Genomic DNA, 17735 nt, shown 5'->3' on the forward strand with positions numbered 1-17735 from the left:
TTTGATGTCTTCCTTGGTCTACCAGTATGTTTGCCTTTAACAACCTTCCCATGTTGTTTGTATTTGGTCCAGAGTTTAGACACAGCTGACTGTGAACAACCAACATCTTTTGCAACATTGCGTGATGATTTATTCTCTTTTAAGAATTTGATAATCCTCTCCTTTGTTTCAATTGACATCTCTCGTGGTGGAGCCATGATTCATGTCAGTCCACTTGGTGCAACAGCTCTCCAAGGTGTGTTCACTCCTTTTTAGATGCAGACTAATGAGCAGATCTGATATGATGCAGGTGTTAGTTTTGGGGATGAAAATTTACAGGGTGATTCCATAATTTTTTCCTCAGAATTGAGTGATTCCATATTTTTTTCCTCTGCTTGGTCTAAAAAAGTAACCGTTACTGACTGCCACAATCTTTTTTTCTTGATTTCTTATAGTGTTTCTTAAAGCCAGAAAGTTGCCATTTGAAATGACTTTAGTTTTGTGTCATGTCTGTGATCTGCTTTTTTTCTACAAAATTAAACAACTGAATGAACATCCTCCGAGGCCGGTGATTCCATACTTTTTGCCAGGGGTTGTAGAAACCTCTAATTAACCTGATCAAATACTTTCTCTGCATCAATGCTTACTAATACCGTGCTTCTTTCTTGATGTTGTGCTGCTTCTACAATGTGTATAGTTCTCCTAATATTATTCTGTGCTTGTCGACCCCTTATGCCCTGTGTGATCTTCACCTATTAGATCGGGTATGAAACTACTGAGTCTTTTTGTCAATATTCACATATATATATTTTGGGTGAGCTTTTAACCAACTGTGGTAAAAAAAAAAGGGGGATGGACTGATGTTCAAGGAGGGGCAGTCCAGCATGATAAGGTTATTGGAAAAGGATAAAGTATATTGTTTAGCCAGGGCAGTGGACTCAGTCATTTGGTTGTAAATCTACATATGCATATGTCAACAATTCATGGCATTTGTGAATACATTCATGTTGTGAAGGTTGCTACCATAAGGGCCCCTTCACACATAGTGCAAATAAGTACAACTCAGGGCGACTCACGGCGAAACAGCTCATATGAGTGAACCATAAAACATCGCACCGACGGGCAGGCGTGCACGATCCTGGTATGATGGTGTCTTTCAAGCAGGAACACAGTGCGAGCAGCGATGAGGTGCACCACATCGGCGTGGATGTGGAGGAAAATAAAATAAAACCAGCTGTATAATTAGTGAATATCACTGGGTTGATATAAATAACATAAAAAGGGATACAATACAGAACACCACGGTTACATAACCCTGGTTAAATTAAAAAAAAAAATGCCACTCATGGGATTTGAAGCCACATGCTCTGATTACCAGATGGAAACTTTACCACTGCGCTACAATCACTGGAACATGAAATGGCTAAAATCAACAAGCAGAAAGACGCTGTGATAGCTGACCAAACGGCATTTGGTACGGCGCATTTCTGCCGATACATGACTGAAAGTGGTTTATTTGTCACACTGTTGGGTTGTCTTGGTCCTGCAGCACGCTGCTCACAGTCCTCTTGGCCCGACACGTGTCCTGTCAGATGTGTCCAAATGAACTGATGGTCTGTTTTTAGGTATTTCCACACAAACGCACACACACACACGTGCACGTGTTCGTCAAAACACGGGACGTGTGCTGCAGCTGTGATGTCCAGAATTGGAGATGTCTCAAAAGCTGTGGCCAGCCAGCCACGCCCCCTGTCCTGTCAGCACACAGACCAAGATGTCACTCTGTGATCAGATGAGAGATGCCTCACCTCTGGGGAGGGGGCTGCACGAACCACATGTACACATGTTTTGGGGAGAGCCACATGTGGCAACTAGGCAACTTCAAAGTTGTGGGGCACTTAGAGAAATTTCACTGCCAGCTCGACAATGATTGTCTACTGACTGTTGTCGTGTTAACAGTGCAAATAACCACACATTTTCTAAGTGCCAAATGAGCAGTGTTAGATGCTCGTGTGTGTCAGCTGGAATTTGGCCGACACCTGCCACGAGAGGGTTTGATGGGCTCGCACATCGCACACTCTGTCTTTCAGCTGTTGGTATGCGCAAATAGTAGTAGCAACAGGTGTACGAGGCAGCTACGATTTTACACATTCCTGCTTCATGCACACTTTATGCGCAAATCGACCAAATTTGCACTATGTGTGAAGGGGCCCTAAAGGTTTCCTGAAAACCAAAAGACAATTTCCCATGAACTTTTCTTCTAATTGGAATTCATCTCTGTTGGATCGTTTCTGCACAGTCAAAATTCTAACTAATGTAGAAGAAATCTGAAAATGTAAGAGATAGATGTGCTAAAATATTTAGAATATTTATGCTCTCAGGAGGTTGACGCATTTTAATTTTTTAAAAATAAAACTTTCTTTTAGTGTCACTACTGTGTGAAATTGTCAACTCTCAAGCCATATCATCAAGGTTGCATGATAGCACCATTTCTCACGGGACCAATATGGAAGCAAGCTCCAGACCTTTAGTGAGTCAAGAATTATTAGATTTCCTGTGCAAAAACATAATTACGACTTAAATGGACTGCATTTATATAGTGCTTTTCCATCTGCATCAGATGCTCAAAGCGCTTTACAATTATGCCTGACATTCACCCCGATGTCAGGGTGTTGCCATACAAGGCGCTCACTACACATTGGGAGCAATAGGGGATTAAAGGACTGTAATATTTGTCATGGTGGTATATGTCCACCCCAGAGCAAATGTGGACAAAGCATCCGAGGCTATATTGAATGAGACTCAGAAGCTGCAGTCTAAATGTCCTGATGCGCCCATTTTTGTCCTTGGTGATTTTAATAAATGCTCTCTTAAACAAGTGCTGAGGAATTTTTACCAGTATGTGACATGTTCAACCAGACATAAAATACTGGACATGTGCTATGGCTCAGTGAAAGGAGCATATAGATCTCTCTCTCTTCCCCCGTTGGGCGGGGCTGATCATAACTGCGTGCAGCTCATCCCGGTGTATCGCACCATGTTGAGGAGAGGCAGTGTCCTGACCAGGCAGACAAAGTAATGGACAGAGGACTCTGTTGTGCATCTGCAAGGCTGCTATGACTGCACGGACTGGGAAATATTCAAGGAGTCGTCTGCTGATATTGATGAACTGACTGATGTTGTCAGCAGTTATGTTACTTTTTGTGAAGATTTTGTGATTCCCAAAAAGACAGTTAAAATCTACCCAAACGCTAAACCTTGGGTCTCAAGAGCACTGAAAGTTCTATTCAACAAAAGAAAAAAGGCATTCCGTGAGACAGATCTCCCAGAGCTAAACAGATTAAAAAGGGAGATCAAATGTGAAATTAGAAGCGCAAAATACAACTACACAGCCAGGATCGAGAAACAATTTAGCCAAAATAAGTTAGGCTCTGCTTGGGATGGCCTAAATACCATTCTAGGGAAAAATAGTAAAAAATCTAAAGTCATCTTGGCTGGGTCCAAATCGGACAAACAACTCGCCCAGGATTTTAATCAGTTCTATAGTAGATTTGATACACTAGATTTTAGTGATGAACTATAAATATCTGGTTCTCCACCTTTTGATGAACGTTCCATGATCAGTTTCTTTAAACGCACTAAAGTTAAAAAAAGTCCAGGACCTGACAATATTTGTGGTCGTTTGCTGTCTTCTTGTGCGGAGCAACTAGGCCCTATTTTCTTTTATATTTTTAAACTGTCGCTTGCTCAACAAAAGGTTCCAAAGAATTGGAAACAGAGCATAGTAAGACCAGTGGCTAAAAACAAGCATCCCAAAGTTTTAAATGACTTTAGACCGGTAGCCCTAACATCTCTTGTTATGAAGGCATTTGAAAGACTTATGAAACATGAATTTCTTTCACATGTAGAGTCATTATTAGATCCCTTCCAGTTTGCCTATAGGGCTGGCTGTGGAGTGGAGGATGCTACTGCCGCACTTATAAATCTTGTTTTTAAACACCTTGAGGGCAACAAAGCACATGCCAAACTTTTATTTCTTGACTTATCTGCTTTTAATACTATCCAACCTCACATTTTAACTTGTGAATAATTTTTCTGTAGAATTTAATATTGTTGGTTGGATTTTAGATTTTTTAACAGACCGATCACAGAAAGTCAGAGTAAATGGGTGCATGTCAGACACCCTTTTGTCCTCAACAGGATCTCCTCAGGGCTGTGTCCTTTCACCACTTCTGTACATATTGTACACTAATGATTGTCAAAGCCATCACGAAAATCGTTTTATTTTGAAATTTGCAGACGATACTGTCATTGTTAGTCTCTTATAAAATCATGAGAATAACCATGGCCCGGTGGTGGAAGATTTTGTAAAGTGGTGTGATAAGTCATATTTACAACTAAACGTGGCTAAAACAAAAGATATGTCTGTGGATGTCCGACGACAGCTCACACCAGCTCAGGCTACCTTCATTAAGGGCCAGCAGGTGGAGTCTGTGGAAACATAAGTATCTGGGGACTATAATTGACCACAAACTAAATTTTAATGTTAATACTGACATGTTGAGTAAAAAGGGTCAACAATATCTGTTCTGTCTTTGTAAATTGTCTTATTTTCAAGTGGATAAGACTATTATGATTCTTTTTTACAAATCTTGTATTGAGTCTGTTTTAACCTTTTCTATGTTGTGCTGGTATGGGAATCTCAGTCTTAAGGCTAAACATTCACTGGTTAAAATAGTGAAGGCCTGTGGAAAGGTACTGGGAGTACCACAGAGTACGTTGTCTGACCTATACTACAGACACGTAAAGAGAAAAGCATTGAGTATACTGTCGAACTCTGCTCATCCTCTTTTTAGTGACTTTCAATATTTACCTTCTGGCTCATGGCTCAGGTTTCCCTCTGTGAAGGATAACAGATTTAAGTTCTCTTTTGTTCCTGCAGCCATTACTGTTCTGAACACAGGCCAAGGAAGGAGATAAACTGTGGAAGCATTTTAATAGACTGTATTTTTAATGTTTGGACTGTGTAATTGTTTGTGATGCTGCACCATGGTACTGATATGTGTTCTGTGTGTCATGTGCTTTTAATGTATTCTCAAGCTGCAAAACTAATTGCCCCATGGGGGACACAAATAAAGTGAAGTGAAGTAAAGGCCTTGCACAAGGGCCCTTAGTGATTTTCCAGTCAGGTGGGGATTTGAACTCATGATCTTCTGGACTCAAGCCCAACACCTTAACCACTAGACCATCACCTCATAATAAACCAAATAAATAATAAACTTTAATTGGACCACAATCACGAAAAGGCTGAAAGGCATTCATACAGAGGAACAAGTACAATGTTCTGGAATGGCCATCTCAGTCCCCAGACCTGAATATTATTTAAAATCTGTGGTGTGATTGTAAGTGGGCTCAGAAACCAACAAACCTGAGATGTTTTGTAAAGAAGAATGGTCCAAAATACCTTCAACCAGAATCCAGACTCTCACTGGAAGCTATAGGAAGTGTTTAGAGGCTGTTATTTCTGCCAAAGGAGGATCTACTAAATACTGTTATGCACCTGCCTAATTTTGCACACTTTCTGTAAATCCTATGAATTTAATTTCACTTCTCAGATATCACTGTGTTTGTCTGCTATATGATCTATTTAACTGAAATTTCAACCAATGATTTAAGGGCCTTTCACAATGAACACTTCATAAGCTTCAGGCAACGCCTACCAATGCTTTAACGCGTCTGACGCGTGACGCCAGCCGCTTCGCTTCGGAAGCGGCAAGGGGGCGGAGATTGCTACATCACACTCTGGCTGTTTCCAAAAAAATAGTTCAGCGATCGCTATCTTGAATTTGCGTCGCCTGAACCACAAAAAAAAGCTTTAAAAAAAACAGCAGTAGAACGATTCTCCCATCACCCTGCTGGGAGAAGCTTTTTTTCAGCTACTTTTCAGAGTGGCGCTGACCGTGGGAGGACTGACGACTTGGTAGGATATCGATCGAACTGCGACAGCGGGCCGACCCGCACAGAGAAGCAGGTCTTCAGGCACCATCCAGAGTGAGGCAGGCAGCCGGGGGGAAAGAACAGACCCACTCAGTCCGAAATCTCCCACTTTTTGGATATATGCGAAGTCCAAGTTTGCCGCTTTATCGAAGTGAGAATAATATAAAAATAAAACGTGACATTTACTGCACTGCTGTGAAGGTTTAATGATCGGCTAACGTTAGCTTAGCCTTTTAGCACAGTTGATCTGAGTGAACGCTTTAATTTGTAAATGGTTCAGTCTTTTTTATTTTTACCAAATAAAGCTACAGCTTTTTTCGGAGACCACAAAAGCTCAACTTTAAATAACTTTTTTTTTGGCGTTTTTTTTTTTTTTTTTCTTTTTTTAATATATAAACTGTTTAGTGTTTCTTTATATTTAAAGAAATATTTATTTGTCCCAATCAGGAACATTTGCTGTGCAGACAACTTAAATACATTGATGAGCTGAACACCATGAAGTCCAGTCGAAAGAAAAACATCTCTGCTCTTCAAAATAGGAGAAAAGTGTCTTCAGCAACACCACCAGAGTTCAAAGCTGCAGAAGAGACCTTCATCTGGTCCCGAGAATCCAGCATAACATCACCTGCTTCTAAATAAAAGGCTCTTTCAACAGCAACTATTTTATTATTTTTTTAAAAAGCTGTTTCATTTTATATTTTAACAATAAATGAACGGATCATTAAAAATGTCCATGAAATCAAAGTCAAAAGACATTTGCATAGGTAGAAGCTCTCCACTTATTGGGCCTCATGTATCAATGTTGCGCACTTGTGGCGTAAATTTACGGCGTAAACTTGAAATACACCAAAGTCGCCGTGACATGTATCAAGCAGTGCGCACCTGCCCATTTCTGGCGTATGCCTGACGTGATCTTGATAACTCAGCCACATGGGGTGTGCAGCCAATACATTCTGAGTGCCGGTCCCAAGCCCGGATAAATGAGGAGAGTTGCGTCAGGAAAACAAGCCAACCGAACTATGCAGACTCAGAATCGAATTCCCATACCGGATCGGTCGCGGCCTGGGTTAACAACGTCCGCCACCGGTGCTATTGCCCAACAGGGTGCCGGTGAAAATTGGGCTACTGCTGGGGGAAGACGACGAAGAAGAGGAGGAAAACGTTGCCACGAACAGCGGGAGAAGAAGAAAACTAGAAGGGTGGAAATGAGAGTGGGGACTTTGAATGTTGGTAGTATGACTGGTAAAGGGAGAGAGCTGGCTGATATGATGGAGAGGAGAAAGGTAGACATATTGTGTGTGCAAGAGACCAGGTGGAAGGGAAGTAAGAGCAGGAGCATCGGCGGTGGGTACAAGTTGTTGTACCATGGTGAGGACAGGAAGAGAAATGGTGTTGGTCATTTTAAAGGAAGAGTATGTTAAAAGTGTGTTGGAGGTTAAGCGAGTGTCTGACAGGGTGATGAGTGTGAAGTTGGAAATTGCAGGGGTGATGATGAATATCATCAGTGCATATGCCCCACAGGTTGGTTGTGAGATGAAGGAGAAAGAAGATTTCTGGAGTGTGTTAGATGAGGTGGTGGAGAGTGTGCCCAAGCATGAAAGAGTGGTGATAGGAGCAGACTTCAATGGGCATGTTGGTGAAGGGAACAGAGGTGATGAGGAAGTAATGGGTAGATATGGTATCAAGGATAGGAATGGGGAAGGACAGATGGTAGTTGATTTTGCAAAAAGGATGGAAATGGCTGTGGTGAATACCTACTTTAAGAAAAGGTAGGAGCACAGGGTAACATATAAGAGTGGAGGAAGGTGCCACAGGTGGACTACATTCTTTATAGGAGATGCAAGCTAAAAGAAATCACAGACTGTAAGGTGATAGCAGGAGAGAGTGTCACTAGACAGCACAGGATGGTTGTTTGTAGGATGACTTTAGAGGTAAAGAAGAAGAAGAGAGTGACAGTTCAACAAAGGATCAGATGGTGGAAGCTGAAGGAGGAAGACTGTTGTGTGAAATTTAGCGAGCAGGTGAGAGAAGCACTGGTTGGAGGGGAAGCAATTTTGGACAACTGGAAAAGTACTGCAGATGTGGTGAGGGAGACAGCTAGGACAGTACTGGGTATGACATCTGGACAGTGGAAGGAAGACAAGGAGACTTGGTGGTGGAATGAAGAGGTCCAGGAAAGCATATGGAGAAAGAGGTTGGTGAAAAAGTTTTGGGATAGCCGGAGAGATGAAGAAAGTAGACAGGAGTACAAGGAGATGCGGTGTAAGGCGGACAGAGCTGGAAAGAATGTGCAGCAGGTTAGGGTGGTAAAAGATGCACATGGTAATGTGCTGACAAGTGAGGAGTGTGTGCTGAGAAGGTGGAGGGAATATTTTGAAGCGTTGATGAATAAAGAAAATGAGCGAGAGAAAAGGCTGGATGATGTGGTGAGAGTAAATCAGGAAGTACAAGAGATTAGCAAGGAAGAAGTGAGGGCTGCTATGAAGAGGATGAAGAGTGGAAAGGCAGTCGGTCCAGATGACATTCCAGTGGAGGCATGGAAATGTCTAGGAGAGATGGCAGTAGAGTTTCTAACCAGATTGTTTAATAAAATCTTGGAAAGTGAGAGCATGCCTGAGGAGTGGAGACGAAGTGTGCTGGTTCCTATTTTCAAGAACAAGGGTGATGTGCAGAGCTGCAGTAACAACAGAGGCATAAAGCTGATCAGCCACAGCATGAAGTTATGGGAAAGAGTAGTAGAAGCTAGGCTTAGAAAACAGGTGAAGATCTGTGAGCAGCAATATGGTTTCATGCCGAGAAAGAGCACTACAGATGCAATGTTTGCTCTGAGAATACTGTTGGAAAAGTACAGAGAAGGACAGAAAGAGTTACATTGTGTGTTTGTGGACTTAGAAAAAGCTTATGACAGGGTGCCAAGAGAAGAGTTGTGGTATTGTATGAGGAAGTCTGGAGTGGCAGAGAAGTATGTTAGGGTAGTGCAGGACATGTACAAGAATAGTGTGATAGCGGTGAGATGCGCAGTCAGAATGACAGACTCATTCAAGGTGGAGGTGGGATTACACCAAGGATCAGCTCTGAGTCCTTTCTTGTTTGCAGTGGTGATGGACAGGTTGACAGATGAGATCAGACAGGAGTCCCCATGGACTATGATGTTTGCAGATGACATTGTGATCTGTAGTGAGAGTAGAGAGCAAGTTGAGTCTAGTCTGGAAAGTGGACATATGCTTTGGAGAGAAGGGGAATGAAAGTCAGTAGAAGCAAGACTGAGTACATGTGTGTGAATGAGAGGGAGCCCAGTGGAATAGTGCAGTTACAAGGAGTAGAAGTGGTGAAAGTAGATGAGTTTAAATATTTTGGGTCAACTGTTCAACGTAATGGAGAGTGTGGTAGAGAGGTGAAGAAGAGAGTGCAGGCAGGGTGGAGAAAGGTGGCAGGAGTGATTTGTGACCGAAGAATATCAGCAGGAGTGAAGGGGAAAGTTTACAAAACAGTAGTGAGACCAGCTATGTTGTATGGTTTAGAGACAGTGGCACTAACAAAAAGACAGGAGGCAGAGCTGGAGGTGGCAGAGCTGAAGATGTTGAGATTCTCTTTGGGAGTGACAAGAATGGACAAGATTAGGAATGAACATATCAGAGGGACAGCTCAGGTGGGACGGTTTGGAGACAAAGTCAGAGAGGCGAGATTGAGATGGTTTGGACATGTGCAGAGGAGGGACCCAGGGTATATAGGGAGAAGGATGCTGAGGATGGAGCCACCAGGCAGGAGGAGAAGAGGGAGACCAAAGAGGAGGTTCATGGATGTGGTGAGAGAGGACATGCAGGTGGTTGGTGTGACAGAGGAAGATACAGAGGACAGGGTGAGATGGAAACGATTGATCTGCTGTGGCGACCCCTAACGGGAACAGCCGAAAGACAAAGAAGAAGAAGCCTGACGTGATCTTGATAAATGCGGCGGGTGGAAACGATCGTAATTATAATAAACACGGCCATAAATATTCAGACTCCGCTTCAGACACACCCTCATTTTACGACACTGAAGCCGGAAAGACGGCAATGAAAAAGAACTCCACCAATCACGACGCGTGCCAATAGAGCGTCAAAAGCGGCTGTCGTATCAACTGTTTTGTAGTATATAATCAATAAAGTGTTACAGTGGTCCCTCATTAATCGCTGGAGTTACGTTCTAAAAAATAGCCCGTAACACGCGAAAACCGCGACGTAGTCAGCGTTATTTTTTACAATTATTATAGACGTTAAAAAGCTGTAAAACCCCTCACTACACAGTTTATACACTTTCTCAATCAGGCATGAACATTTCCTCACTTTTCTCTCGTGTGTAAACACTCTCAAAGTTCAAACCTTAGTAGGAAAATAATACCAAACTGTTTTCAGGCCCAAACATTTGTTTGAGAAATAAAAATAGAACGTTTTCCCATAAATAATTATGATGGCATTTAGAACTAACGAATTAATTTTAACAATCAACGAACGAGGTCGGACACATAAGAAATTATTAATAGTGACTGACCAGTATGTCACAGATCGGGCCTCTGCGTCCTGACGCCACGCCTTTTTCCACTCACATCTCGCTGCAGCAGGTGTTTGTTTCCATGTGACAAACACAGTTATGAGTAGTTGTTGGCGCTCTTTTCTCTTCTGGGCAACAAGATTCTTATAAACAGACATGCAGAACACAGAACACTGTAAAAAAAAAGGCATGCAAAATTGGACTAAATATTCCGCGAGACTCCGAGGCCACGACAGGTGAACGGCATTATAGCTAGGGACAACTGTATTCTCTTTTCACGTCAATAATTCCTGACGTGGATATTTGCTCGCACAATTAATAAGACACGCCTAATCTGTCAGATTTCTTTATTTTTTACATGTATTTCTGTATTTATTTTATTGTGACAACTGAATGGAGATGACAAAACCTGGTTGCAGCACAGGCAAATTAAGGGAATGACGAAACTACAGTTGTTATTATCAATTTCATAGTCTAAAACGATCACACCACATAAAGTTAAGCTCAGCGCTGCTCTGGCTCCAGGCTCGAAGTCTGAAGAAAAAGGCGTGCAGCGCTGTCTTTGCAGTCAGCGCTGTGGCCACGGATCGTGCTCCATAACAATCCCGCAAAGGCGGGATTTGTATTGATTATTATGTAGTATAATCAGGAAAGTGTTATTTATGTAACATATGCATTGATTTGTATAATGGCACTGTTTATCATGTTGATCATCTTCATTTTTATGTGGATTCCAGCGCTGGTTCATTTTGGTGTATAATTTACGCCACCTCTCGACCTGGTGTATATTTTCAGCGCAGCGTACGCCAACGACCACATTGATAAATGCCAAGTAGCGCAGCCGTTTTGGCGTACACCCCATATACGCTCAAATATCGCCGTACTCAACGTTGATACATGAGGCCCATTGTGCTCAAACTCATATTTTAGGAATGACTCTGTCCTGATAACAACATTAAAGGCAATTACATATTTTGACGTAATTACAAGTTGAAATGACTTTAAAAAAAAATTCATCATGAGGTTTATGTCACAGAAATCCTACTTTACAATCACACTGCAGTCATTGTTAAATTATTTCCTGTTGCATTTATAATAAACATTTGTATTTATTTACAGTGTCTGTTTTTCTGGTTGAAATGAGATATAATCTACCAGACTTTAAAAATGTACAAATTTCCATGTTATTTTATTTGTCTAAAAATAAATGTCCGAGGTTCCTTATGTTAAACAAGAAATTATCTAATCTGAAATAACAGGTGGTTTTAATTTACAGATGAAAGGTTTCTAAAGAACCATTTATTGATTTATTTAGCTATTTTAATTACAAGTGTTCTAAACCTTTTTAAACAGTAATCAGAAATTTTGATGTAACAAACAACAAAAAAAAAACATTTCCAAGGATTTTTCTTCAGAAAACTGCTTTATAAATGAGCAGTCCTGTGACACGTTTCTGTTTTGTACAGATCAGTAGTTTCTGCACCGATGTGTTTTGTAGCGATCAGTGGTTTCTGCACCGATGTGTTTTGTAGAGATCAGTGGTTTCTGCCACTAGTCTTCCCTGTTTTGGCCTGACGCGTCGTTCCTATTAGACAGCGCGAAGCTACGTCACAGCTCAGAGCTTCGAAAGTTGGATGGGTTGAACTTTGACCGTGTCAGCCTGCCGACAAGCGGCAATGCGCGCTCCCATCAAAAGCGTCGCTTTAGCATCGGCTTTTGACGCAACATTTCTGACGCCTCTAAAAAGGAACACGTCTCATTGAAAATAATGCTTTTTAGACCTGTTCTTGACGCCTTTGACGCTTCCGACGTGTTCAGTGTGAAAGGCCCATTACAAAGGAAAATCATGCAAATTATCAGGGGTGCCCAAACTTTTGCATACAACTGTACGTACCATAAATGCTTTTTGCTGATGAGCACCTCATGCAATAGAATGAGCCAACATGCCCAGCTGTGAAATAAAAATGCCAAAAACAGTTACTTACTTGCTCACGAGGGCCCCCGTATTCATTAACATCACATCTGATGGAGACAGGCTGTCCCTCTACCCGGATTAATGGGCCAGGAGACACAGTCACCACCCTGGCCAAGCATCCACCTTCACAAAAAGTCAAAAATTAGAAATAGTACAGCAGCTCATCTGTTTTAATTTGCTTTTGCTTTCTGTTGCCTTCTGCTTGAACAGTGTGAAACTTTCATGTATTAATAAACAATGAATTTAAATGAAAAGAGAACAAGATGGAAAAATGAAGAACTCAAACTTAAGGTTTTTAAACAAAGCAGTTCTATTTAGAAGTCCCAGAAGGCGAGAGGAAGAAAAACAAACAAAAGTGTGTTCCTTCTGGTCCATTTCACATATCCTCTGAGTTTTGGTATTAGTTTAAAGTTACTCTGTGACTGACAGCAGGTCCTAATGCAAGTCACTGCTTCTTGTGTGTCCAAGTCCACTTTAATCACAAGAGAGTGACATTCAACTGGAAGGAAGAGATGTGGTGTAAAAACAGTCTCTGCCAAAGAAAAGAGAATGACAGTAAAGGTACTTTTACTTCTTTGGTCTGAACCAAAATAGCATGTGTGAATGCTGCCTCAGACTACAGCTCGAACAAAGAACCAAAAATTAGTCCAACCAGAAGAGGTGGTCTTGGTCCAGATCAAGCTGAACCATGGTCCAGTTTGCATGCAGCATAAAAATAAATAAATAAAACACTTTTCTGACTTTTGAGCCAATTACTCGTACATGACGTTGAGGCAGGTTATTGTCACTCATTACACAGTAGAAGAAGAAAAAAATGACAATTAATTTACCCGTTTAAAAAGGATAACTGCACTGCTGTGTTTTCCCCTCATTAAAGATAAAACATCTGCATTGTCCTCATCACTGTGGTAGGTGGTAAAAGTTGAACCTTTCAGAGGTGAAAACGCCTTAACACTTATAAAAGGCTCAAAGGCCAATCAGTCTGGTGCTGCTGCCCAGAAGAATGTAAGAATATTTCATGAGGTGAAAGATGGAATGTTCCATTCAATGAAGTGCAACATTCCATCTTTCACCTCATGAAGTATTCTTACCACTGCATGAATGAAAAAACATTCATTATTTGTTTTATATAAATGCCTAAAATACATGCTTATCATTTTATATTTTATTAATTTGTAAACAAGAGAAAAGGGACTTTCACCCATCCTGGTCATACAGTGTCCGCAAAAGCTCAGTAGTGAAACTGAGATTCCTCGTCTCACCCAAGTGTCATGTGACGGACCATGCTGTGCCCCAGTGGCCCCCTGCAAGCCCAAGGTGCACTGGGGCCAAGTTAGCCTGTGGCGGGGCCAACCCAGCCTCCGAAGCTCTGCCTGCAGCAAACACTGCTTTCTCAGACCCCCTCCCCCCACCCAACTCGCTCTTGAGCACCCTCGGTGCATCCAGCCTTCCCCTCCATTACCCAGCAAGTCTGGGCACTGTGTTGGGCTGCTGTTTATTTTTCTGCTAAGTGCTGTCGCCGCTAGAGTGAGTGCGCACTGGTCATGGCATGTAGTGGCACAAAACGTATAGCACCAAAATTGCATACTAAATAGAACCAAAATTGCATGGTAAATGGAACACAATGGGAAATGGTACGAAAAGGCCACTCTGAAATGTGCAGTTTTGTTTTATTCAGGGGTTTGTGGGCGTCAGAAGACCAGTCAGTATGTGGTGTGACCACATTTGCCTCAAGCAGTAAAACCCAGCACTTTCGCATGGAGTTGATCAGCAGCCAGAGACCATCATATGTGAGCATTTGCCCCAAGTTGGTTACAATGGCGAACTGCAGTCAGGTCAAGACCCCAATGAGGTTGATGAGAATGTAGATGAGCTTCCTTGAGATGGTTTCTGACAGTTTGTGGAGAAATTCTTTGGTTCTGCAAACTGATTGTTGCAGCACCTGTCAGCAATCTTAGAGGTGAACATGCTGGATGTGGAGGTATTCGACTGGTGTGGTTTCATGTAGTTTGCAGTTGTGAGACCGGTTGGATACACTGCCAAATTCTGTGAAATGGCTTTGAAGACTGCTTATGGCAGAAAAATGAACATTCAATTCATGAGCAACAGCTCTGGTAGACAGCACTCAGTATGCCAATTGCACGTTCCCTCAAAATTGGCGACACCTGTGGCATTGTGCTGTGTGATCATTTCTACTATCAACATACCATCTGGTATGCTGCTGCTACTGCTAAGGACAGGAGCAGACTGCAGCATATCATCCACGCAGCAGAGAAGGTGATTGACTTTAATCTGCCATCCCTTCAGGAGCTGTACACCTCCAGGGCCCTAAGGTGAGCAAGGAAGATAGTGGCTGATCCCTCTAACCCAGGACACAAACTTTTTGTTATCTTCCCCTCTGGCAGATGACTGAGGTCCATTAGGACTAAAACGTCAAGACACAGAAACAGCTTATTTCCGTCTGCAGCCAGACTTAGAAATAATGCCAGAGACCCTCATTTACCCTGCCCCCCACTCCCACAAAGTACAGACTGATCAACCCTTCACTGTTCATCTGCATGCCTGGACAGCCCCATTCCACCATATCTATTTGACAGTAAACTTAGCTTTGCCCATTTGTCTATTTGACTCCTTTACTTCGCCCAGAAGCATTTTTTCCATTTCTTTTTATTGCTGTCTATGCACCAACTACTTCTTACAGAAGTACTTTTATTGTTGTTTATCTACCAATGACACGAGATCACGTTCCTTGTATGTGAGAGTTTAATTGGCAATAAATTTGATTATGCAAATTTGATTCTGATGATTGCACAGGTGTGCCTAAGGCACACCTGTGCAATAATAATGCTGTCTAATCAGTATCTTGATATGCCACACCTGTGAGGTGAGATAGATTTTCTCAGCAAAGGAGAAGGGCTCACAAACACAGATTGAGACAGATTTGTGATAAATATTTGAGAGAAATAGGTCTTTTGTGTATATAGAAAATGTTTTAGATCTTTGGGTTCAGCTCATCAAAAATGGGAGCAAAAACAAAGGTGTTGCATTTATATTGCTGTTCAATGTGTGTGTGTGAGCACATATATATATACACACAGACATCAGGGTTCTCCCCATACAATGGTACAACAGTGCTGCGCCATCATACTGCCATCTAGCACCGCTATAGTGTAGTGTCATCTCATGATGTTTTAGTGGTAGACTTGGTGGGAATCTAACAACAAGCAAACCCACTTTTGCGGGAAATTTCACAAAAACAACTTCTTTACTTTATCCTGTTTACATCCAGATAACAAACCATGACAAAACAAGCCTTACACGAAGAAAGATTTTTTGTTTCATCTTGGCGGGGCTCAGCGATCACCTGCCGTACTGTTTGTATTTCTTCAAAGCTGATGTAAATAAAGTTCAAGACATATTCAGTAACTTGGAAATGTTCATGTATCCATCCCCTGACTTGTCTGAGGAAAACTGGAAATTAAACTGGAAATTTGCAGGTATTATACCAAAGGGGCTGATTACTTATGCAACCAATCATCTTGACGTTTATATTTCTAATTAATTTATATCAAGTTGTACAGACTTACTTTCAGTTTGAGTCTAAGGAAGATAATTTTAGAATCTTTTATGTTGATAAGCCTGATCTACGTTTTGCATTTGAAATACCATAATTAAAATGCATGAAATACCAAGGGGCTGAATACTTTTGCAAGCCACTGTGTGTGTGTGTGTGTGTGTGTGTGTGTGTGTGTGTGTGTGTGTGTGTGTGTGTGTGTGTGTGTGTGTGTGTGTGTGTGTGTGTGTGTGTGTGTGTGTGTGTGTGTGTGTGTGTGTGTGTATATATATATATATATATATATATATATATATATATACACTCAACAAAAATATAAACGCAACACTTTTGGTTTTGCTCCCATTTTGTATGAGATGAACTCAAAGATCTAAAATTTTTTCCACATACACAATATCACCATTTCCCTCAAATATTGTTCACAAACCAGTCTAAATCTGTGATAGTGAGCACTTCTCCTTTGCTGAGATAATCCATCCCACCACACACATCCCAAACATGCTCAATGGGTGACATGTCCGGTGAGCATGCCGGCCATGCAAGAACTGGGACATTTTCAGCTTCCAAGAATTGTGTACAGATCCTTGCAACATGGGGCCGTGCATTATCCTGCTGCACCATGAAGTAATGTTCTTGGATGTATGGCACAACAATGGGCCTCAGGATCTCGTCACGGTATGTCTGTGCATTCAAAATGCCATCAATAAAATGCACCTGTGTTCTTCGTCCATAACAGACGCCTGCCCATACCATAACCCCACCGCCACCATGGGCCACTCGATCCACAACATTGACATCAGAAAACCGCTCATCCACACGATGCCACACACGCTGTCTGCCATCTGCCCTGGACAGTGTGAACCGGGATTCATCCGTGAAGAGAACACCTCTCCAACATGCCAAACGCCAGCGAATGTGAGCATTTGCCCACTCAAGTCGGTTACGACAACGAACTGGAGTCAGGTCGAGACCCCGATGAGGACGACGAGCATGCAGATGAGCTTCCCTGAGATGGTTTCTGACAGTTTGTGCAGAAATTCTTTGGTTATGCAAACCGATTGTTTCAGCAGCTGTCCGAGTGGCTGGTCTCAGACGATCTTGGAGGTGAACATGCTGGATGTGGAGGTCCTGGGCTGGTATGGTTACATGTGGTCTGCAGTTGTGAAACTGGTTGGATGTACTGCCAAATTCTCTGAAACACCTTTGGAGACGGCTTATGGTAGAGAAATGAACATTCAATACACGAGCAACAGCTCTGGTTGATATTCCTGCTGTCAGCATGCCAATTGCACGCTCCCTCAAATCTTGCGACATCTGTGGCATTGTGCTGTGTGATAAAACTGCACCTTTCAGAGTGGCCTTTTATTGTGGGCAGTCTAAGGCACACCTGTGCACTAATCATGGTGTCTAATCAGCATCTTGATATGGCACACCTGTGAGGTGGGATGGATTATCTCAGCAAAGGAGACTTGCTCACTATCACAGATTTAGACTGGTTTGTGAACAATATTTGAGGGAAATGGTGATATTGTGTATGTGGAAAAAAGTTTTAGATCTTTGAGTTCATCTCATACAAAATGGGAGCAAAACCAAAAGTGTTGCGTTTATATTTTTGTTGAGTGTATATTATATATATATATATATATATATATATATATCCCCAATTACAATGAAGTACAG

General features: G+C 41.9%; 1 protein-coding gene across 1 annotated transcript in view; it reads right to left on the bottom strand.

Annotated features, from left to right (window-relative positions):
- The window catches only part of si:ch211-132g1.7 (prostaglandin F2 receptor negative regulator), a 317262-nt gene that overhangs the window by 254519 nt on the left and 45008 nt on the right, over window positions 1-17735 (bottom strand). The window contains exon 2 of the mRNA XM_034173857.1: window positions 12492-12604. Within this exon, the coding sequence (XP_034029748.1) occupies window positions 12492-12604 (113 nt within the window). The remainder of the gene's footprint in view (window positions 1-12491; window positions 12605-17735) is intronic.

The sequence above is a fragment of the Thalassophryne amazonica genome, chromosome 1 (assembly GCF_902500255.1).
Source record: "Thalassophryne amazonica chromosome 1, fThaAma1.1, whole genome shotgun sequence".
Taxonomy (NCBI): Eukaryota; Metazoa; Chordata; class Actinopteri; order Batrachoidiformes; family Batrachoididae; genus Thalassophryne; species Thalassophryne amazonica.